This window comes from Balaenoptera borealis (genome assembly GCF_965194805.1).
Source record: "Balaenoptera borealis genome assembly, chromosome: 1".
Classification (NCBI taxonomy): Eukaryota; Metazoa; Chordata; class Mammalia; order Artiodactyla; family Balaenopteridae; genus Balaenoptera; species Balaenoptera borealis.
Window position 1 is genome coordinate 186,157,808 of NC_138860.1, and position 23,375 is coordinate 186,181,182.

General features: G+C 43.6%; 1 protein-coding gene and 1 long non-coding RNA gene across 9 annotated transcripts in view; one reads left to right on the forward strand and one right to left on the reverse strand.

The window, feature by feature from the left end:
- PEX14 (peroxisomal biogenesis factor 14) overlaps positions 1-23,375 on the reverse strand; it is a 141,483-nt gene that overhangs the window by 18,359 nt on the left and 99,749 nt on the right. For 6 of the 8 annotated variants that reach the window (XM_082353002.1, XM_082353001.1, XM_082352999.1 and 3 more), the window contains one exon: positions 9,633-9,761. The exons of the other annotated variants lie outside the window; for them this stretch is intronic. In XM_082353002.1, the coding sequence (XP_082209128.1) occupies positions 9,633-9,761 (129 nt within the window). The remainder of the gene's footprint in view (positions 1-9,632; positions 9,762-23,375) is intronic. 8 annotated transcript variants of the gene reach the window in all.
- On the forward strand, positions 9,719-21,375 carry LOC309610450. The gene is made up of 2 exons (XR_014233946.1): positions 9,719-9,788; positions 17,533-21,375. It is a non-coding gene; the product is annotated as an uncharacterized lncRNA (long non-coding RNA).

The window sequence follows — 23,375 nt, forward strand, 5'->3', positions numbered from 1 at the left end:
GTGACACTTCACAAAAGATACATGAATGGCCAATAAACACATGAAAATATGCTTGACATCACTAGTCATTAGAGAAACACAAATTAAAAGTACAATGAGATTCTATTACCTACACATTAGACTGGTTAAACTTAAAAACTGAGACTACCAAATGTTGACAAGGATGTGGAGCTACTGAAATTCTCACACATTGCTAACGGGAATGTAAAATGGCACAACCAGGAGACTTCCCTGGTGGTCCAGTGGTTAAGACTCTGCGCTTCCACTGCAGGGGGAGAGGGTTCGATCCCTGGTTGGGGAACTGGGACCCCACATGCCTCGTGGTACAGCCAAAAAATAAAAATAAAAATAAATTTTTTTAAAAGAATAATATAAAGTTAAAAAAAAATGAAATGCCACAACCATTTTGGAAAACAGGTTTACAATATCTTACAAAGTTAAACATACACCTAACATGTGACTAAGGCATTCCACTCTCAAGTATTTACCTAAAAGAAAGGAAATATCTGTGCACACAAAGACTTATTGTACACGAATGTCATAGAAGCATTATTCATAATAGCCACAAACTGGAAACAACCCAAACAGCCACCAATGGTCAATGGATAAACAAACTGTGAAATAACCATACATCGGAGTCACGGGAGTTAGCAAACTCTGCCCAGTTGGCCAAGTCCCACCTCATCCTGCTTTTTTTTCAGCTGTGAGCTCAGAATGGTTTTCATATTTTTAAAGGATGGGGGGCGGGGGGGTATATGTGACAGAAACGTGTAGTTCACAAAGTCTAAAATATTTTCTACCTGGATCAATCTCAAAAGCATTACATTAAGATACAAAAGACTATGCACTGTATGATTCCATTCACATGAAATTTTAGTCTTTCGTTATAGTACATGAAACCATAGTATTGGTTACACGAGTTGAGTTACAGTATGTACAACTCATCAAAGTGTACACTTAAAATGGATTAATCTTATTGTGTATAAATTATACTTCAAAAAAGCTGATTAGAGGGCTTCCCTGGTGGTGCAGTGGTTAAGAATCTGCCTACCAATGCAGGGGTCACGGGTTCAAGCCCTGGTCTGGGAAGATCCCACATGCCGCGGAGCAACTAAGCCCGTGCACCACAGCTACTGAGCCTGTGCTCTAGAGCCTGCGAGCCACAACTACTGAGCCCGTGTGCCACAACTACTGAAGCCCACGCACCTAGAGCCCGTGCTCCGCAACAAGAGAAGCCACTGCAATGAGAAGCCCGCACACTGCTATGAAGAGTAGCCCCCGCTCGCTGCAACTAGAGAAAGCCTGCATGCAGCAACGAAGACCCAAAAATAATATATTAAAAAAAAAAAAAAAGCTGATAAGAAAAAAATTAAGAAGCCAGAAATATAGAACTGCCATATGAGTGAGCAATCACACTCCTAGGTGGCTACCCAGGAGGAATGAGAACGTACATCCACACACTTGCCCACACACGCCCTCAGCAGCATGAGTCCTGTGGCCAAAACTGGAAACAACCTAAATGTCCACCAACTGGTGAACTGTCAGACAAAATGTGGTCCATCCACACAATGGAATACTAGTCAACAATAAAAAGGAAGGAAGTAGTGCTACATGATACAACATGGAGAACCTCAAAAACATGCTAAGTGAAAGAAGGAAGGTACAAGGGATCACATACTGTATGATTCCATTTACCCGAAATGCCCAGCAAAGGTAAATTTACAGTGGTGGAAAGTAGCTTAGTGGTTGCCTGGAGCTGGAGGTAAGACTAACAGTAAATGAGCACAAAGGATCTTATTTGGAGAATGAAAGTGCTCTAAAACTGACAGATGAGTGCATCGTTCAGTAAAGTTACTAAAAATCATTTGATTAGACACTTGAAATGGGCGGGTTTTATAGTATGTAAAATATACTTCAACAGCTTAAAAAAATTTTTAAAATAAGGCTAGAAACAGACCCATGTATATATAAACAATTGCATTTTGATAAAGGGACACATAACTCACTGGGGACAGGATAATCTTTTGAACATCTGGTGGTGGCACAAGGGGACAGCCATTAGGGAAAAATGAACCTTGACCTTCACATTACACCATACACAAAAGTTAACTGACAGTGAGTCACAGATCTCAACATAAAAGCTAACGCTATAAAACTTCAAGAAGAAAACACAGGAGAAAATCTCTCCAACCTTGGGGTAAGCAAAGGCTTCACAGGTAGGACACAAAAACCATGAATTGTTAAAAAAAAGAAAAAAAAAAGATAAATGGATGTCATCAATTTTTAAATCTTTTGTTTTTCAAAAGGCAACGTAAAGCAAAAGAAAAAGCTAGCCACAGACTGGGAGAAAATACTCACCATGCATACACCTGACAAAGAACTTGAATCTAGGATATATAAGAACTCTTCCAACTCAATAATAAGAAGACAATTTAAAAAGGACAAAGATTGGAACAGACACTTTACAAAAGAAGATATGTAAATGGGCAATAAGCACATAAAAAGATGCTCAACATGGGCTTCCCTGGTGGCGCAGTGGTTGAGAATCTGCCTGCCAATGCAGGGGACACGGGTTCGAGCCCTGGTCTGGGAGGATCCCACATGCCACAGAGCAACTAGGCCCGTGAGCCACAATTACTGAGCCTGCGCGTCTGGAACCTGTGCTCCGCAACAAGAGAAGCCGCGATAGTGAGAGGCCCACGCACCGCGATGAAGAGTGGCCCCCGCTTGCCACAACTAGAGAAAGCCCTCGCACAGAAATGAAGACCCAATACAACCATAAATAAATAAATTAATTAACTAATTAAAAAAAAATTGTGGTCAGGATTAAAAAAAAAAAAAAAAAAGACCCTCAACATTATTAGTCTTCACAGAAATGTGAACTCAAACGACTGAGTTTCCACTACACACACATTAAAGCTGCTAAACTTTAAAAAAGACTGAGAATACCAACCGTTAGTGAGGATACGCAGCAACCAGAACTCGTGCGCTGCGGATGGGAATGTAAAATGGTACAACCACTTCGAAAAACAGGTTGGCAGTTTCTTATAAGGTGAAACTTACACTTAACCTCTGACCTAGCAATTCCACTCCTAGACGTTTACGCAAGAGAAATAAAAACAGACACAGACTTGTACACAAATGTTTAAAAGAGCTTTATTCGTAACAGCTCAATACTGGAAACAGCCCAAAGCCGGAAGCCCATCAACTGGTAAATGGATAAACAAACCACAGTGCGTCCTAACCATGGAATACGGCTCTGTGATAAAAAGGAGGCAACTTCTGATATGCACAACTTGGATGGAGCTCAAAAACATGATGCTGAGCGAAAGAAACCAGGCATGAGAGGGGACATACTGTATGATTCCATTCATGCAAAACCCCAGGAAAGATAAGTCTAATGGGCAGCAACAGAAAGCAGACCAGGAGTTGCCCCAGCGTCAGGGCGGGTTGGCACTGGCTGGGAACAGGTCACGGGGAATCTTCTGGGGTGCCAGAAATGTTCTACAGTATTGATGGCTACAGGGCAGCGTACACTTGTTAAAACTCAAATTGTACAACTAAAATGGATGCATTACTTTATGTAAAATATACCTCAATAAAGCCGTTTTTTGTTGTTTTTTTTTAAAGTCTGTTCAGATTTTTTTTTTAAAAAAAGAGAGAGAGCTAAAAGAAGTCAGCAGTGACTGAGAACAGTACCCAGCAGGGTGGGTTCTAAGTTCTCTCTCTGCTCAGTTAAGCAGCTGAGACCAAGGGAAGAAGCAAGAGGTAAGATTTCTAATTCAACTTTTTAAAGGTACCCTGTATTATTTGATACTTACAAAAGAATATAACATTTAGATAAGTTACGAAACATGATAATAAGATGCAATCCTAAACCCACCTACTTTACCGGTTAAAACTTTCCAAATACCATGGAAACTAGCCACATCTTCCTCTTCACTCAGAGGTAACCATTATCCTGAATTTAGTGTTAATTCCAACTCAAACTTTCTATGGGATATAAAAGCTGGGAACACACCCACCAGAACAAGGACTGCATTTCTCAGCCTTCTTGCAGACAGGTATGGCCGCGTGGTTGAGTTCCAGCCAATGGGGAGAAAGGGGAAGGGATGTGGGCGATTTCCAGGAGGTGTCCTTAGAAGGTGACTTGCCCTTTTCCTTCCTTCTCCCTGTTCTTGCTTGTTGGACAGCAGAGAGGACAGCTGGTGCTAGAGCAGTCACACTGGAACACGAGCTGGACGCCAGCCAGGTGTGAGGGACGCAGGGGTCCCTGAGGACGACAGGGCCAGTACGGCAGCCTGGACTGCCTATGTTTACTTAGAAAAAGAGTCCTTTGTTTTGTTTAAACCACTCTTATCTGTTGCAGAATCTTACACAACCAGCACAGGCTGCACTCAGCACAGCCATGATCCCAGACACCACCCACACCAAAGGCTCTTCCAACGGTCTCAGAAATCCAAGGTAAGGATGTCTCCACTCAGACTGTAACGCCTGCCCTCTTCAACATCCACACGTGGCATTTATTCGGCATCCACAGGGCATCACACTGGGCATTCCACAAAGCAAACAAAACGGACAGGTGCTGGCCCTTGACGAGCTGCTATTCCAAACCAGTCACATGGACAAAAGAAGAAAAATACCATTGCCTCAAAATTAGAGAAATGTTTCCTTCATATACAAACCAGTAACTTTCATGTTGCAAAAAATGAGATTTGTGTGCTAAACCGACAGAGAAACGGAAGAGAGAGAGAGAGAGAAACGGGAGAGATTCTTCCCCGTTTAGTTCTTGGTGGGAACAGAGAGGCTGTTCACAGCGCCACCTCCGTTCACACTCACCTCCAGAGTCACTTACACCCTCCCCACCCCCAGCTTCTAGGTGCCTCCATGGACCTGCTTCCCCCAGAAGGCCTGGCCTGAGATCAGCACCCTGGGGGTTGCTTTGTTCTTAACTCCAGAAAGCTCTCACCATTCACACCATACAAGATGGCATGGGTTAGCCTTTGCTGTCCTGCCCCAAGCATGGGGCTTCCCTCTACATTAAACCGGGCCTTCCTGAGGCAAGGCCTGTCCTCTACTTCTGCGGCCTGCTCCGCACAGAGCACAGGAGGCCTCACTGACTGGCTACCTGGGCATCGACCCCAAGAGCTGATGGTATTACTCGGCAGCCTTGCAATTCTCAAGCACACGTCCACCATCATTTATTCATTCAACAAGTGTTTCTGGAAAACCTGCTAAGTCAGAACCTCGGGCCATAGATTAAAAAAAAAGCCTCTGAGCTCAAGAAACTCACAGTTTAATAGGAAGTGAGTAAACATTTCAGTGTAGTGTGGTGGCGAGCAGGGGCTGATCAAGGCAAGGGGAACCTCCACCCCAGGTGGAATGGAGGCATTTGAAAGGGAGTTACGGGCAGAGCATCTGGACACCTGTTGCATCCAGCACACACCCAGCGTGTCTTCTCTAATTCCCCACGCAGCATCTGCTCCGATGGTACAAATAATTTTAATATTAGTCCAAGAATAATACAGTCAAATAGGTAATACAGCCTCGAAAATAATTACACAATGCATTTCAAAGTAAAAAAGCCATGTGATTTTGACTGTCCTCCGTCAGGGTGATGACCTGGCGGCCACCTCCCTCGGGTCGTCTCTTCTGACACTCCTATCCCATGTTGCAGCCACTCTAACCATCACATGGTTTCACGTCCATGTGGCTTTGCTTTAGCTTGGATGCTCCAGTCCATCCTGTCTGGTCACTGCACCAATCATGCCCCAGGTCCAGTTAGGCATCTCCTGCTCTCTGAGGCGCCCCTTCACCTTGTCTGTGCCACCATCCTGGGCTGACCTCATAGCACTGCTGTGTTCCCTTAACTGTCTTTCCTACTGGACAGGAGGGCTGGAGAGAGAGACCAGCCAGGCCTTAATCGTCCCATCCCAGGGGTCCGGCACAGTGCCTGGCACACAGCAGGCATTCAGTAATCAATGCTCCCTCAGGGACCTAAGACAATCAAGGGAAAGTTTAGGTTACTAAACAGGGCCAGAAGAGAAACAAACTGAGAAAGAAGACACAACACTCTCTCAGGATTTCTAATGAAATGTCAAAGCCTTTCACCAACCTCAGACATTTACATCCTATTTTAAGAAGAGGCAACTGAAGCTGTAGGTCAGTCTTTGAAAAAGCCTAAATTGTTTACCAAAGACAGTGGGGGGGGTGGGGGGGGAATATTTAAGCCTAAGAAAAATTATTATCGTACAAAATTCACACTGGCCTTGCCTGTATTTCAAAGCTACCTTGCTTTCTTGTCTCTCTGGAAGGAAAAGAAGAAAAGTCATCTTAGAATGAATGAATCAGTCAAGTATTTATAAGGACTTTATGTTCAGGACTGTGTTAGGCTCTGCACATAGACACGCACACTGATTCCTGCTTCAAAGTCGAACAAAAAGAAACCAAAAGGAGAAACAGAAGATGTCAAATTTCCTCTTGCATCCCGGCCTGACTTTTCCTGAGCTCTACCCGACTTTCTTTTAAGCCCTGACAACTCTGGTTTATTCTCACACCAGGTGACACCAAGCTTCCCCTGGTGTCAACCTCCTCCCACTTTCACAAAGCCTTCTCTGACTTCTCGAGCCCACATTAATTTTTCTCTTTTCTGTATTCCTGTGGAGTTTCTTGTCTGTATAATTAATTTTGGCATTAAATCACAATGTCTTATATTATTATCTTTTTCTTAAGAGTTTATCTTATCTCTCCCAGAGAGCCTGTAAGATTCTTAAAGATCATGTTTTGAATCTCTCATGACACTGTACTGAGCATATAGCAGGTTCTTAATAAACAGTGATGAACTGGTACCATTTCTGGTAGGTCTCTTTGCTGACGCTGGCATTCACTAACATCTCAAGGTCAACCACATTCACCAAAAAGCAGAGATATCAAAAGAGGCACCGAGTGGGACACCTGCCACCAAGCAGGAGGGCGGGCAAGTCCAGAGGTGACGATGCCCGAGCACTGGCCTCCCAGGGGTGGTCTCGGAAAAGCCACGCTTCCTGGAGACATGAGTATTTGGGGCTGAGCCCAGAAAATCCCATTTTCTAGGCTTGGGCTCAGAGATGGAATGTCCTTAAAAAGCCAAGAAATGGGAAGGAAAGGGCTGCCCGAGCTCCAGATGTAAAATCTGCAGGAACACACATGAATGGAGGCCATAAATCCCTCCCAGGACGCAGACAATGCCTTGGTGATAAGCATGCAGATTGCACACCTAGTTCAGAAACTCCCCTGAGTTTGCTTGTAATTAAGGGGGTTAGAAAGGTAAAAAAAAATATATAAACCCAATTAATCATTTAAATACTTAAAGTCAGATTTTTCCCTCACTCCAGGATTAGTATATTTCATAACGCCAGCAGCAGACAGCCCTGGTTTTTACTGGGGTTCATTTTAGAGCATGTTTAAACTAGTCAGATTGAGTGATGCTTCCAGCAACTAATCGCATGTCAAATAAAAGATATTTTATGTAATAAATTACCGCTACAAGTAATTCAAATGTCATTTATCAGTTTTATTATCAGTCAGGCAAAGTCTTGTTTCTCTATATTAATCAAAATCAAGCTTTTTTTTTTTTTGGAGTAGTTTTGACACCTCTTGGCGAAAGTACAGAAGTGAAGAGGTAGAGTCACCCCCAAGCTGAGAGGAGCGGGGTAACGGTACAAGAAGAATGAAGCTCGAGGGTGACAACTAAAAAACTCCAGGTATTTAAAATTACCATTACCATTGTTTTTATACTAGCGTCAAAGCAGGAAGGAGTCTGTCTCTAAGAAGATGTATTTTATTTTTAGGGCTGGGAGACTCTTAAAAATACTCCTACCTAAATACCTAAACTCATAATGCTTCTTCTCAGAGACATCTGGGCAGGAGAGTGATTTAAATGACTGAATCGCCCCTCCCAGCCCCATTCTTTTGCCTCTTCAGAAAGACTAGCAGTTTAACCCTTTGTGCCCACTGAAAGTAGGCAAACGCATGATGCTTTAGGCCAACTCTGTGACCAACAGAACAATTTGTTCTGAGCAAGAAGTTTCCAAGTAGCGGAGAGACCTGTTTGGTGTTAAGCCATGGAGGAAACAGCTGGAACAGAACAGATGTGCATTTTAGAAAATTCTGCACCCCAGCTGCCACTGCCCGTCCTCAACAAATCCCATCAAACCCTGGGCCCAAGGACACAACTGAAGAAAAAGTGTGGAGACTTAGCCTTTGGTTTAAAAGAAACACAGAGACTATGTTTAGTGACCCAAAGCAACACAATGGATCGAAAAGAATGTCAGCCAGGACGGAGAATGAGTCCCAGGCTGACAAATAGCTGCCACTGACTCAGGAGCCCCAGTACAAGGCTCATCACTGAGCACTGGTCTCAGAGGTCACACGACACCAGTGGTTTGTTAGACAAAGCAACCACGGATGAGATCAACTTGAGTTCGTGCTACTTGGCCTCACCCATTCAGCCTTTTCCAGAGAGCAAAAGAAAGGTGATATCTAAACGAGACCTGTGACACACAGAGCAGATTCTAACCTATTGCCTGGCCCCCGCGCTGTCTATACGGACGACTGCACTTCCCTAGCAGTGGGAAGGACGGCGAAGTGGGGGCCAGAAGGCAGTTCCAGGCCACGTGGTGGGGATCAAAACAAGTCTGGCATTTTAAATTGCGCCTTTTAAAATCTGATATCTGACACTTTAAAATCATGTTCTGAAAAAAAGAAAACTTCCGAGATAGACCATTAAAATGAAGACAATTACAGAAAAGGCATTTTGAAAGACAGCAGATCCAAGGCTGAAGTCTTATGTTAAACACACAAAACTGAGCAATTTTCCATTGCTTTGGAGTCCATTTTAACCTTTTTAGGTTTTTCATAAGTGACTTAAAGAAGGAGTTCTGCCTATATTTTGGAAGTGTACATTTATTACTAGCTTAAAGAAGCTTTATTGCTAAAAGTAGCTTCCATTTAAAAACAACAAAAACCTCTCATGGGTCATGTTCTCATGTAATAATTAAAAGCTGCATTCAAAAAGGACCTTCACATTTAATGTGAAATTCTCTAACAGATTGTCACTACATAAATATACATGGTATAGCCAGGACAAGGAAGGAAGGAAGGAAGGAAGGAAGAAAAGGAGGGTGGGGCAAGGAAGGCTAGCCTAAATCTACTAATATTAACTTTAAAAGATAAAACTAGGAGACAAGGTATTTCAGTGCCCAAACAAGAATGCACCCGTAAATCAGATGTTTATGTTCTTATTAGTGAAACAGTAACATGCAAAAAGCACTGATATAAGAAAACGGAAACTGAACCAATAAATACTTTTACAGATTCCTGCTTGAAACCAAAATACTTGAAACAATACAATAAACTCATTTATTCTGGTACCTTGTGCCTTAAACCTTTGTCACATACTTAAAAGTTCGTCTAGAAGAGGATTTGGGTGTCTCACACTCTTTTGGAAAAACCCAAGAGCCATCTCCTACTCCCAGCTCCCCCCACCCCCCGCCGTCACGCTTGCTGAGCCGGGGAGACGTGAAGCGCTGCCCTTTGGCCGGAGTCCTGAATCCCAGGCAAGGTTAAAACCAGAGTTTGAGCGGGTGACTTACTATACGGCTGCGCAATGAGGTGAGGGGGCTGGACAGGCACCACCTGTGTGGCTGGGCCCAAGGACGCAGGCTCATCGGCAGCCGTGCCCGACTGCTGGAAAGCCAAATCAATCTCTTCATCCGTCAGCCCTGGGGGAGAAGAGGACAGAACTGCAGGTGAGTACCTTTTGCCACTGTCCACGGCTGCAACGAAATCATTTGAGAAAAGACCTCAGAGCCGAAGGATGCCTAGCGCCCTGGTAAGTAGCTGCCCCGATTTCGGAGTCTCTGGAGCCTCTCTCAGCTGCAGTTTAACCTTAAGCGCCAGAAGATTAGCCTCAACACTGCTTCCAAATGTGGCTCATTCAATTTCCTTAATTTATCCTTGAGTTTATTGCTGCTTTTGAAGTCTCTCCGTACTGCAATTCTCCATTCTTCCCCCGAAAACAGATACCATCAACTGCAAATGTGGCTCATTTTAATCTGTAATGGTGTTAAAAAAAAAAAGAGGGGAAAAAACTAACAATAATGCACGAAAACAGACAGGGAAACGAAAAACTAATTATTGGGTGAGACGACTAATTAGTCTAGATCGTTTCTGAAGACGGGAATAATTTGCTTTATTTTATGACAAATGCAGAAATAAAAAGAAAAATCAGGACTGACTGTGATTAGTATGAATGGGATATAGAATGTAAAGAAGAAAATAAAACAAGAAAACAGATCAAAACAAGGCCAGGCCCAAACTTTCAGATGATTATTACTCTAGACTATCATAGGCTGCCTATATTGCCTTTGGCTAGTTTTTCTTTTTCCTTTTTTTTTGAAAATCCTCCCAACACTCTAAACCACAGTGCACTTGGGACATCAGGAAATTTCAGGGCGCCATCTGCAGTGGCTATGACATGTGGAGAGGCTTTGCCCAAGGAGGAATAAAAGCCAAGTGAAAAACCCAGGAAGACGACATTTCCAGCGGGTGCACAGCTGGAATATTTCAACAGGTCAGAGGCAGACCAGGGACGCCGGCTCTGGGGGAAGAGGATGAGGGCACTGACCAATCCAGAGCATCTGCACAAGGAGTGGCGCACAGGTGTGAGAGAGACTTCCCCACACGGCAGCTCTGTGCTGCAGGGGAAGCAACCGTGTGCACAAAAGTGCTCCAAGCGCTGCGACTGGGAGAAGCAGGTGGGAGGTCACTGCTAGTCTTTGCAAAAGAGCACTCTGGCCGGCCCGAGCTGTTCTGGGAATCCCGACATCCAGTCCAGCCACAACACAGAACTTTTAAACTAGAGCCGAGAGCTCTTCCATATCGGGCCGGCAGCTCTCCATCAGAGCCCCGCAGCATGGTCTGTCTGTCCCTGGGGGAGGTGAAGTACGAGGAGGCTCTGAGGGTCAGCATCTCCCGAAGCATGGTGCCTCGAGCTCTGTGCCAAGGGGCTAGCCGGCGGAGCCCATTAAATGCTCTACGCACAGCGCTGCCCCACACCACGCTGGCGTGTGAGTTGGCTGCAGCCGCCCCTCAAACTCCTCATGCCCCACCACAAGTGGTCAAGGGAGAATTCCTGAACTATTCTAAATGGCCCTGGACCCTCTCTTCTCCTCTCGGCACCGAGCACTCGAGGTCCCTCCCCACTTAACACTGCATCCCTTTCCCTCTTTGCCCTCAGCACACGACAGAGCCCGCCAGTGGTGGGCGAGGCCACACCTCCGTGGAGTCTCAGTGTTGCTGGGTCGCCCGAGCAAGCGCACCATCCTCTCAACAGACTGACGGGGCAGAGGAGAGGCTGGCAGGGGGCAAAGAGGATCATTTACTGGTGCTCGGCACCTTCAAATACAAGAGCTGAATTTGAATACGTGGGGCTAGCCAGGGGACGTTCCTCCTCCCTAAGCCCCCAGCTTGCTGCAAAAGGACCGCTTTACTGTGATGTCACCTCCCAAGGACAGGGGCAGGGCAGGACAGACAGACGAGCCGGGCAAACACAGAGAACACGCTTCGCTGAGCAAACGCCTCCCAGGCTCCAGCCCAGGTACTGACTGCCAGTCACTCCTTCTTGGTAGAAAGGGGAACCCCTTTCAGAGTTCTAGTAGGAAAGACACGGTTTTAACCAGTCATAATCAGCCACGAAAGAAGACAGTGGCACATGCGGCGTCAGCACGTGCTGCTGGTCACTGGTACACAATGGGACTTCATAAACCTGGTGGTTCGTGTGCCTTGTCAGCCAGTGGCTGCAAATGAGGATAATTTTCCCAAAAGGAGCATTCGGTTGCATTCTCATTTTCCCTTTTGGCTCTTTCAAATATAAACAAGTACAATAATGTTTAACGCTGGGGAAATATACAGTAAGTTACAGGCTGTGCTGCAGCCCTGAGAGCTGGAGCTGGTTAAAGGGACAGGACTCCCTGACCACTGTCCTGCCCTCTGGCCCTGAGCTCTCACGAAGCCTGTTTTCCTAATAAAACATGCTCCTTGCACTATTGCGGCCAAGCCCACTGGTGAAGCCCCGGTTTGAAGGGCATCAGCACTTCCTTCCGAGCTCTTGTTTTATACAGACCTTATCATTTGATGCTCTAAACTTACACTGGCTGGGATTCTGATATCCCTAGTTCTCTGGAGAGTCAGGATTTTGATTTAGTTACAGAAAATGAATCATTTTTCTTCTTTTTTAAAAAAATAAGCATTTTAATGATCTCACTGAATAAGATAATTTCAGAGCTGAGCCATTATCCTAGCCGTTGCCCTTATTTAACAGATTAAAAAACAAAAACCAAAAAACTGAGGGCTAAGGAGGGTGAAAACTATGCCTCAAATCATACTAGTAAAAGCCTGGTGATGCCAGATGAAACCCCAGCCCGGTGACTGCCCGCTACAGCACAGTTACAACACATCAAAATGATGCCTGAAGTCTTCAGTCTTGTTAAAGAAAATATGAGGACTAACTTGTCTTCCCCCAGCCCCTCCCCCCACACCAGCACCCCATCCATAGGTAAGAGCCAGTGAATGCTGTTTTGGGGCTATCCCAAAACAACACAGGAACCTAACACCTGGGTCGTATTTGCAAATGACACCTGGACAACTTTTTGAACACTACCAGAGTGACAAGGGTAGAGCGACCTCATCTCCTTCTAATATTCTAATCAAATAAATCCAAAGGCCTCTCACAGACTGGGGCCTACGCTTCCCTTAGTGGCCTTTTCCTCTGGAGTGTCCCCAGCTTCAGGAAGATTGACTCTACAAGACTCAAGTGATTCATCTGGGACTCACAGAACCTGAGGTGGGGTGGAGTGTCATTCCTCTCAGAACATTGCAGGTATCCACCCCGTCACCAGCTCCTGGCGCTGAAAGGACCCTGCCTTCAGGGATGGGGTACTGCCTTAGGGATGGGGTACTGCCTTCAGGGATGGGGTACTGCCTTAGGGATGGGGTACTGCCTTCAGGGATGGGGTACTGCCTTAGGGATGGGGTACTGCCGTAGGGATGGGGTACTGCCGTAGGGATGGGGTACTGCCTTCAGGGATGGGGTACTGCCTTAGGGATGGGGTACTGCTGTAGGGATGGGGTACTGCCTTAGGGATGGGGTACTGCCTTCAGGGATGGGGTACTGCCGTAGGGCCCACACATAAGACAGCCAGGTTCCCACCCACCGCCACTGAGATAAACAGTGGAGAACTTAGATTGAGACCTTGCAGAATCCAAAAGGTTAAAAGGAATAATAAAGGAAACTGCCAGTTGTAAGTGAATTATATTTGGCTCTGAAAGCTGAGGCACAGGCTATATTATAAAAGGCAGCTCTTTGCGTTGTTTACCATCACCCTGACTAATGCAGACCTTTTTTTTTTTGTTTTAAATAATCTCATGCAAATTAGACACACACACTTCCTTCCAGTTGATTGCTATCTGCAAGGAATAATCTAACCGCCGAGGGACTGAGCAAGGGCTGAGCAGAGAAGAGACGGGAGGAAAGGGTGTCACCGTCCTGTGGCAGGCAAACCTCCTCCCCTCCCATCCCTGCCTCACATGTCCTTTAGCTGCTGCCTTTGGAAGAATTAGCCAATTTTAATAAAGCCTAAAATTTTCTTCTAGCACTAGCACTTTGCATTTAGATGTTCTCTCAGTAACTTCACCTCTGCTACTTGGTGATTCCAGGAGCTACCAGCCCCTCCCCCAGTCTGTGACATTGACAATTAAACTATGTTCTTGATAGAGAGCAAAACTAAGAAAGCCCTGCTCGGTTATTCCATCCACTCACTAGCTTTACTCAAGAGGAGGAGAAACGGACGAGGGGACTTGTCCAAGGTGAGCAGAGGAGCAGGATGCCTGCCTCTCATTTCACCTTGAAGACTACAGCTGCCTGATCTGCAAAGCGGCGCTCAATTCAAAGGGAGCCGCGCAGACAAGTGCAGACGAAGACCCAGAGCCAGGACGGACTGCTAGTTCCCTCGGTTCTCTGGAATCTACTTCTCCAAACAGTTCCCTTTCCCAGGAGACTGCCCCTGTGTAGATGCTGGGCCAAGGACTTCTCTTCCATCACTTTCTCCAGGGTGGGATTCTTTTAAAAGAACAGAAACAAGAGAGCTACATTCTATTGATTAATAAAGCCCCGTGTTACTGCTGCAGCAGCTGAAGTCAACGGCCTCGGGGCTGCCACACCTGCTTATTTTTATCCTTCAGAAGATAAACAAAATTGTTTAAAGATTTCTATTAAAATGCAAACAAAACCAAACCGGTTGACTGTGTGAGCTGCAGCCAACTGGCTCACAGTGCCGCTGGGTCCTTTCCCACCACTCAGCTCAGACAAACCAGGCACCGGGAAGGGCTGGCTTTTTTCGGTGGGGCTGGCGGTGCAAGGGCTTCTCAGAATAAGGAGCCTCAACGCTCTCTCCAGTGACCGCTGGGCACTGCCCCAGGGCCTGACTCCATGCAGGGGAAGAAGAGAGGTGACAGCAGACAGCAGTGTTCTCTGTACCCCTCAGGTCAAACAACCACCAGGACAGCAGCGTTAGGAGTAGTTTGGATATAAGCAAGGTGATGAACGCCCGACAGCACCTTCCGGCCCAGTCCGAGTATTATAATAAAAATGTGGAGTCTGACGGGAACTAGGGAACAGGGCCAGAGGGCCAGTGGCGACGGGCAGCAGTTACGGGCTGGCCACTCGGCCGTCTTCCTCCCCCGCCCCGTCGCAGTCCCTCTATTTACAGGACTTGGGAGATTCATCTGGGACGCAGGGAGACTGAGCAGGGGTCACCTCTCTCGGAACACAGCTAGTTATCTACCCAGGCACTCTGGGAGGAGATGAGGCAGAGAAGACAGCTGGCTAAAAATACTCCCCAAATTAAAAGAAAAATCAACTCTCTCAGAAAAGGTTAGGGGAGGAGAAAGGGAAAAAGTATTTTTATTTTATTTTATTAACATTTTGTTGGAACAGTGGAGTACAATAAGGACTCTCTGAGCCTCTAAAAGTCGTTGGATGACCTGTAGACCCCTATTTCCCAGTGCCTTGTATAAAATTGAATTTTTTAAACATAAATTACACGTAATGACGACACTGTAAAAACTAACAGTAATGGAAAGCTGTGCTGTATTTCATTAGCCTGTGTTATTCCGTGCCACCTGATCCAGCCGGGCCTTGTTTATGAGTTAGTGTGTTAGCAGATGCCGATGGAAGCATTTGCTTCGACCTTGCTCTTCTCATTGGGGCATGAAATTACGACGGCAGCACCTTGATATTACAGCCATAAATACAGTAAACTGCAAATTTAAGCCAACGGCTCCTATTGTCTTTGAACATAAAGCTGATCGGTATTTATTTAAAAGGAGAACAAAAAAAATATTATATATCACCTTGTTTATGGGGCCTCCCCCACCCACTTTCTTATCCCCTCCCCCCAGCCCCCCAACCTAATTCACTTGGTTAAAATATTAAGCAAATAAGCCAAATGCTTTCTCCTCTGCTGACTGACTATTCCCAAGCAGCAAAAACAGTTTTTGAGAAAACCAGTTCCAAATATCATCACCCTGAACGAGTTTTTATAAAAATTGATCTGATGGTGGGTCCCAGTTCCCACCATCTTGATGTTGATATGTAAATTCAAGAACAAGACTTGACACTCCCCGCTCCTTAAATAAGGAAGTTCAAACAACAGGAGAGAAAGTTGCTGATGATGCCCTGAAACAGAATGTCCTCTCAGTATCCTTCTAAAAATCGTTAGGCAGAAATGCTATTTCAAAAAGCAGCAGGGACTTCCCTGGCGGCACAGTGGTTAAGAGTCCGCCTGCCAATGCAGGGGACACGGGTTCGAGCCCTGGTCCGGGAAAATCCCACATGCCGCAGAGCAACTAAGCCCATCCTTACAACTACTGAAGCCCGTGCTGTGCAACAGGAGAAGCCACCGCAATGAGAAGCCTGCACACGGCAACGAAGCGTAGACCCCCGCTCGCCGCAACTAGAGAGAGCCCGCGTGCAGCAACGAAGACCCAACGCAGCCAATAAATAAATAAATAAATAATAATAATAATAATTTTAAAAAGGCAGCAAAACACTGCCTCATGCCACCTAAGGAAAGAAAGATATCTAATCAAGAATTTAATTCTCATCTCAACACAGAGAGCTGGGAACCTCTCATTAAAACTTGCACCAATCCCTCCTTATCCCAGGGGACCATAAAGACACTATATCCTTTAAATACATTAAATGTGCAAGAAAAATAAACACAAAGACAAAAGGACACTGGATATCACCCAGCCACGTTGAGTATAAATCACCGAGTAAAAAGCCAGCGCAAAATGTACTGCACTGTTAGCTTAGAGACTGAGCAACCAGCCAGGCTTGGTCCACCGTCAGTCTAAAAGGGAAGGCAGCTCTGCTTTCCAAATGTCAGTGGGAGAGGATCTCTGTGCCGCTCAGAGAGGCAGAAGAGAGATGTAAACTCAGCCAAGTCCAAGTTCGCAGGTTTCAAAGGGTTAGTGGTGAAAACGGCAGAACATCAGCAGGCAAGCTCCTCAGCCACTACCAGTGAAGCATGCAGAAGGACAATCTTAGCAGAGAACTAAATGCAAGTTGTATTCCAAATCAGACAGGACAGGGTCATAGAAGCCAGGGCCCAGTACTATCAATGACATGGCCAAATCAACCAAGATCAAAAGTTTTTGCACATTTACTTCCAATACGTTACTCTACAAGGTAGACGGACTCCCTTGGAGCCCTAAATTATTTCAGCCACACTCATTGAGCTTAGCTCCTTCCGCATAAGGAGGAAACTTCCCTATAAAATTTATTGAGCTTCTCTGGGGAGTAGTATAACTGGTGAACAAGACAGAAGTGAGCTGCCCCTCTGTGTAACACAAATTGAGATCTCTCATGTGAAAGACTGGGAGGGTTTCCAATCAGCATCTGTGATTGTCTATTTTTACATCTATAGTCTAAAGGTTTTTTTTTTTTTTTCTTTTAATCCCTCTCTGCTAAATTAAAAACAAAAACAAAGAGGAGTTGCTCCTCATATTTGATCATCAATTCCAAGGCACGACAAACATTGCCGCCGGCTGTCCCGGACAGCAGCTCTAACCCTGCAGGGTCCTTGGCAACAGGTGGGGAAGTCAGCCCTTCCCACAGTGCAGTGAACAAGCTCTAGGGAAAGGAACTGTGTCTTAAAGACTGAGGAGCAGGATAATCAGGAATCACTGCTACTTGAATGCCAAAGGCCAGGAAAGCCAAACGTATGGTTGTACATATGTGGGAAAGGCAAGTAAATAAATACCTTTAACTATACTTGAAACTTGCTCCTTTTAGAAGAGGCAGTGAAGTTTTTTTAAAGAAAAAGAAAAATTCACCTTTGACAACCAAAGTAATTCAGATCTGAAAGAAAAGTTGAAGCTTATCTAGTCTATCTCCTGTTCTTTTTGTTTCCCTTTCCTTCTGTTTTACAGATCAAGAGAAGAGAACATGGAGAGGGGCAGTGACTTTACTCACAGCCATGGTGAGCCCAGGGGCAGAACCGGACTCCCAACACAGGGCTCTTTTTACTGCTCTGGAGGGGTCACGAGAGAGCGGCCTGACATGCCTGCTCCCCACTCTGCTACCTGACACAGCACATTTTAAATAAGCAAACTCTTAGAACCAACCACCTCAAAGACGAGGAAAAACGAAAAGGACATATGGAACATGGGGAAAACCACCAGGTGAAGGATACATGGGACATCTGTGTTAAATAAAAGAATCTATGTATGCACACACACAAACACATCTATGTAGTTGTGTGTACATGCATAAAATAAAGACAGACAAGAAACAGGTAATGCTGGTCCCAGATGGAGAGGAGACTGGTAGCTGGGGACACAGACTGAAGGCAGACTTTTCACTGTATATTCTTATGAACTGTGTCCCATGTGAACATATTTCTGATTCAAAAGAATAAATTAATTTTTAACAACAAAGAAAATAAGTGGAAGGAGAAAAAAAAACCTTAATTGTGAACAAAATCACTTAGAATGGTTATCCCCATTTTCCGGAAGAGAAAAACCAAGACAGAAATAGGTGCAGAGACGCACCCAGGAGCTGGGATTAGAGTGACATCCGCAGTATCTAACTTCTTGCTTAACCCACTGTGGCTGTACCCCCAGCAGCCAAGTACAAGGTGGCTTTTTTTTTTTTTTTAATTGTGTTTTTAAAAGGCAGGCATCTGTTCTATTTTGACACATCCTGGCTGCCCAAATGTTTCTTTCAGCTCTAAATATTTGCTTCACCAATGGAAATGTTTCCATCACTGCAACAAAACAAACATTTGCTTTGGGATGGTAGGGACAGCCATACGCCGTTTCATATGTTACTTGAAACAGCCTGATTTGGGAAACAACCCTACTGTAGGACGCAAACCTAGGTGGAGATTTTTGTTCCTTAAAGAAAACCCCGTCACAAGAGTTCCATGCACCAAGGTACACTCTTTGTCACTTAGCTGAATGCTATAAAAGTTCAATGTTCATGTGGGGTTTTCTTTTACATCTTGAATCTTAAACATATGATCAGAAGGTTTGTTATCTGGCATTCAACTTACTTCTTGAAGTTTTAAATTACCGTGCAGCTATCAGATTTTTTTTAAAGTCCTCATATTAATCTGATATGAACACATTAAAACATGTTATGTTCTAATAGGTCAATACATTATTTTGTCACCGCCTATTTGTGTAGCTCCAATGACTCTCGTATTGGTTGCTATTGTCAACATTATTAGTGTAGAGATAAATAATAAGTACTCAACCATATCTATAAATATTTGAGTGCTTATTTTGCTAGGCAATGTGAGAGAGCCAAGACCTCATCTTCCCGACCTGTTAAATGGCAGCTTCCCTCTCCCCCCCGCAATTTCTCCCATCGGATGAGTACTTTGTCTATCTTCTAAGTACAATATAACACATGTAATATTATGATATGTAGACATATGATATATAATACACAGATATATCTATCTACTGATAAAAATAGCACACCAACTACAGAAAACATGGAAAATAAAGGAAAGCATAGAGAAAATTTAAAAATCACTCATATTGCCACTCTCCAACCATAATAACAGCCAAAATTGACTAAAACCAAGTGTCAAAGAGTTTTAGGAGCTTTTCACTTTTTTTTGGCTGTGCCGTGCAGCTTGCAGGAACTTAGTTCTGTGACCAGGGATTGAACCCGGGCCCCGACAGTGAAAGCGTCCTAACCACCCTAACCACCACGGGATAGGGAATTCCTGAGGAGCTTTTTACATTTTTAACTCTTTGAATCCCAACACTACCCTGTGCAGGGCCATGGAGATGCACAACTCCAGGCCCCACGTCACTGTGTTTGTGGCATCGTGGACCCATGCAGCTCATAACCCAAGTGGCCACAAGTGGCAACAGTGCTTTATTCTCCCCGCCTCGCAGATGGGGAAGCGAGGTGCACGGACAGTAAAGCCACTCCCCGAAGGTCCTGGTGCCACGGGCGGGGAGCAGGCTTCAGAGCCCAAGTTCTTCCTCACAACTCCACACAACTCAAGAGGAAACAGTCCAAATCTCTGTTCCAGTTGAAAGGGACACTGATATCCCTGACCTCTAGCATATCACTCACATGTATTGGTCAAGTTATTAAGACTGAATTTTTTCAAATTAAAAATGATTTTTGCATGAGAATACCCAAAGCTGGCAAGGGTGCTGTGGAAGAGCAAACTGAGCAGTTCCTAGAAGACAATTCGGCACTCTATCTCAAGAGTATTTAAAAATGTTCATACCCTTTGACAATTTTACTCCTAAGAAATAATAACATAACGTAGTGTAAGACTAATATACGAAGATGGCTTGTCACCATATTTTGAATAACAGCAAAAAATGTAAACAACGTAAATGTCCAAAGAGGAATGATTAGACAAATTATGACATATTTCAGTAATGTAATATTATTCAACTGCTCACAGTCATATGAACAATTTTTGATGGCATGGGAAAATGCTTTTGATACATTAAGACATAAAAAAGCAGGTGTTGTTATATTCATTCATAGCATGATCTCAATTATAATACATTTTAAAAAAAGCACAAAAGGAAGCAGTTTTGCATCATTTTTAACTTAATCTGAATTCAACTTATACACGTTCAGAAGGAAGAAGTGAAGGAAAAATTACACTATCAGCGGTGGAGAGGGGTCTACACTGTCATTCAACGAGTGTTGTATCTTCAAGTAAGCATGAGACAGGAGGTCTGAATTTACTGTCCGCTCATCAGCTCATCCCCACACACCCTGGCAGTCTGAGCACCCTGCTGCAGGGTGTTTTCTCCCCATACATCTTGGCACCCCTATGCAAAGCCAGCCATGTCATCTGGTGTCAAACCAAAGGTCTAGTTCACTGTGAAGGAAACTGTGGCTACACTGGCCTTACTGAAAGGTAATACACCAGTCCCCTGCATCACATCTTCCTAAGGGATTTTGGACATTCTTTTAAAAATTAATATTTAGTAGATATATTCCCATAGTACAATTCTGTATTCTAAAATGCAAAAGAGTGAAAAGTTAAGTCTCCCTCCCACTCCTGTAACCAGGCCACCTAGTTATATCTTCCAGAGGCCACCACTGCTACTAGTTTCTTATGTATCTTCTAAAGGTAGTCCATGAGTATGAAAGTGCTTTCATATATTCATATATTTTATATATTATACATGCGTATGTGTGTATTTATGTGTACACATATATATTTATAATACAAATAATAGCATGGTATAAATACTACTCTACACCTTGCTATTTTTAATTACTATATCTTAGAGAGCATTCCATGCTATTAGTATCTATAGAGCCCTCCCACTCTATTTAACAGCTATAAGGTATTCCATCATATGGATGTACCACAACTTAACTAGTCCCTTATTGAACTTTTACTGTTATAAACAAAGCCCCAGTACAAGGCCTTGTATGTGCCATTTGTACACGTGCAAGTGTGTCCCTGGAAGTAGACTCAGACAGGTGCAGTTTAAATTTTGATAAATACTGACAAACTGCCCTTCTTAGAGGTTATTTCCCCTTACATTCCCACCAGTGTGTGCGTGTCTGTTTCCCACAACTTTGCCTACATGATCTTATCAAAGCTTTTTATCTTTGTCATTCTGAAAGGTAAAAAGATGGTCTCACTGTAGTTTTAAATAAACATTTCTTGGTGTTCTATAAACATACAGAAAAGCATGCAAATGTTAAGTGTACAGCTTAATGAATTTTCACACAGTGAGACATCCATGTAACTACCACTCAGATCAAAACTAGAACACCTTCAGGTGCATTCCTCTTGTTCCCTCCCAGTGGCCACTTAACTTCTAATACCACAGGTCAAGTTCACTTATTTTGGAGCTTTATATAAATAGAATAACACAGGAAGCAGTCTTTTACAAAGGGCTTCTTTCACTCAGCATTATGCTTGAGAGATTCATCCACGCTGTTGCACACAACCATGGTTCTTTCACTCTAACTACTGTGTAGTATTCTTATATAGGATAAGAATGAACCACAATTTATCTATTTGTTTCCAGTTTTGAACAATCTATAATTAGTGCTGCTATCAAGATCCTTACACCTATATTTTAGAGGGGAACTGCTGGACCATATGGGGTATGCATATTATCAGCTTTAACAGATACTGCCAACAGTTTCCAAAGTGGTTACACCAACTCACACTTAGACCAAGAGTACATCTAACACCAAAGCTCTTCAGTTTTTTCAATTTTAGCCATTCTGGTGGGTGTAAAGTGTTATCTCATTCTGATTTTAATTTGCATTTCTCTGTTGACTAATGAGGTTGAACATTTTTTTTTATATTTACTGCCTTTATTGGTTGGGTACAGTGTCTTTTATATATATGTGTGTATAATATTTATATACAACTATATAAATATGGTATATTTACCTATATATAATATGGAAAGTTTAATTATATTGTTAGAATCTTGATTGTTTCGTCTGTTTGTACTACCAATTATTGAGGATGATGTTTTAAAACTTTCCATTATGATAGATTTGTCTAGTTCTCCTTTCAGTCTGTCCATTTTTGCTTTGTGTATATTGAAACTACGTTACTATGGACATACATACGTAGAAATGTTAAATCTTCCTGGTGGTTGACCATTCTGAAATTTCTTTATTTCTCACTCCACGTTTAAGTCTATCTTGTCTGATATTAGTATCAGGTTACTTTTGGTTAGTGTTTGCATGGTATCTTTCCCCATCATTTTACTTTTAATCCTTTGTCTTTTCATTAAAGGTGTGTTTGATGAATGGAGCTTAGTTGTTTGGTTTTTTTTTTTTAATCCAATCTTGACAAACTCTGCTCTTAATGGAGTATTTAGTCTATTTACATTTAATGTAAATACTAAAATTTTAAAGTTTATATCTTTCATCTTAAAATTCGTTTTCCTTTTGACCTGTTTAATGTCCTCTTTTCTCTCTTCTTGCCAACCTTTTAAAATTCAGTTTTTCCCTCTACTAGCTTGTAGTCGAGGTGGGTTTTGATGGATTTCTCCACCATCAAGTTACTACCTTCCCTTTTGTAGTTGTTAGATAGCTTGGAGGCGGGAGATACCTGGCTATTTCTCTTCGAACTTTCACCCTCTAATTTTAGCACATGTCAGTAGATGATCTTGTCTGCAGTGATAATTACTGTGGTATTTGATGGGGGACCCTCAATTTTTAAGAGTAAAAAGGGGTCCTGGGCTTCCCTGGTGGCGCAGTGGTTGAGAATCTGCCTGCCAATGCAGGGGACACGGGTTCGAGCCCTGGTCTGGGAAGATCCCACATGCCGCGGAGCAACTAGGCCCGTGAGCCACAACTACTGAGCCTACGCGTCTGGAGCCTGTGCTCCACAACACGAGAGGCCTGCGCACCGCGATGAAGAGTGGCCCCTGCTCGCCGCAACTAGAGAAAGCCCTCGCACAGAAACGAAGACCCAACACAGCCAAAAATAAATAAATAAGTAAATTTTTTTTAAAAAAATCAATCTTACTATTAAAAAAAAAAAAAGGGGGGTCCTGAGACTAAGATGTGTAAGAAGCAGTGCCCTAGATATCACCGTACATCCTTGACTTACTGAAGTTCCATATAAGTGAGAAATTTACCACTTCACCAACAATTCTAACACTCAGAACACTTTCACTCCCTCCTACCACCTTTTGTGTTATTGCCATACATTTCAATCATACATGTATTTTAAACATTATTTTACATTATTTTACACAGCCTATATTCATTTCTTTTTGCCCTTTCACCAGCC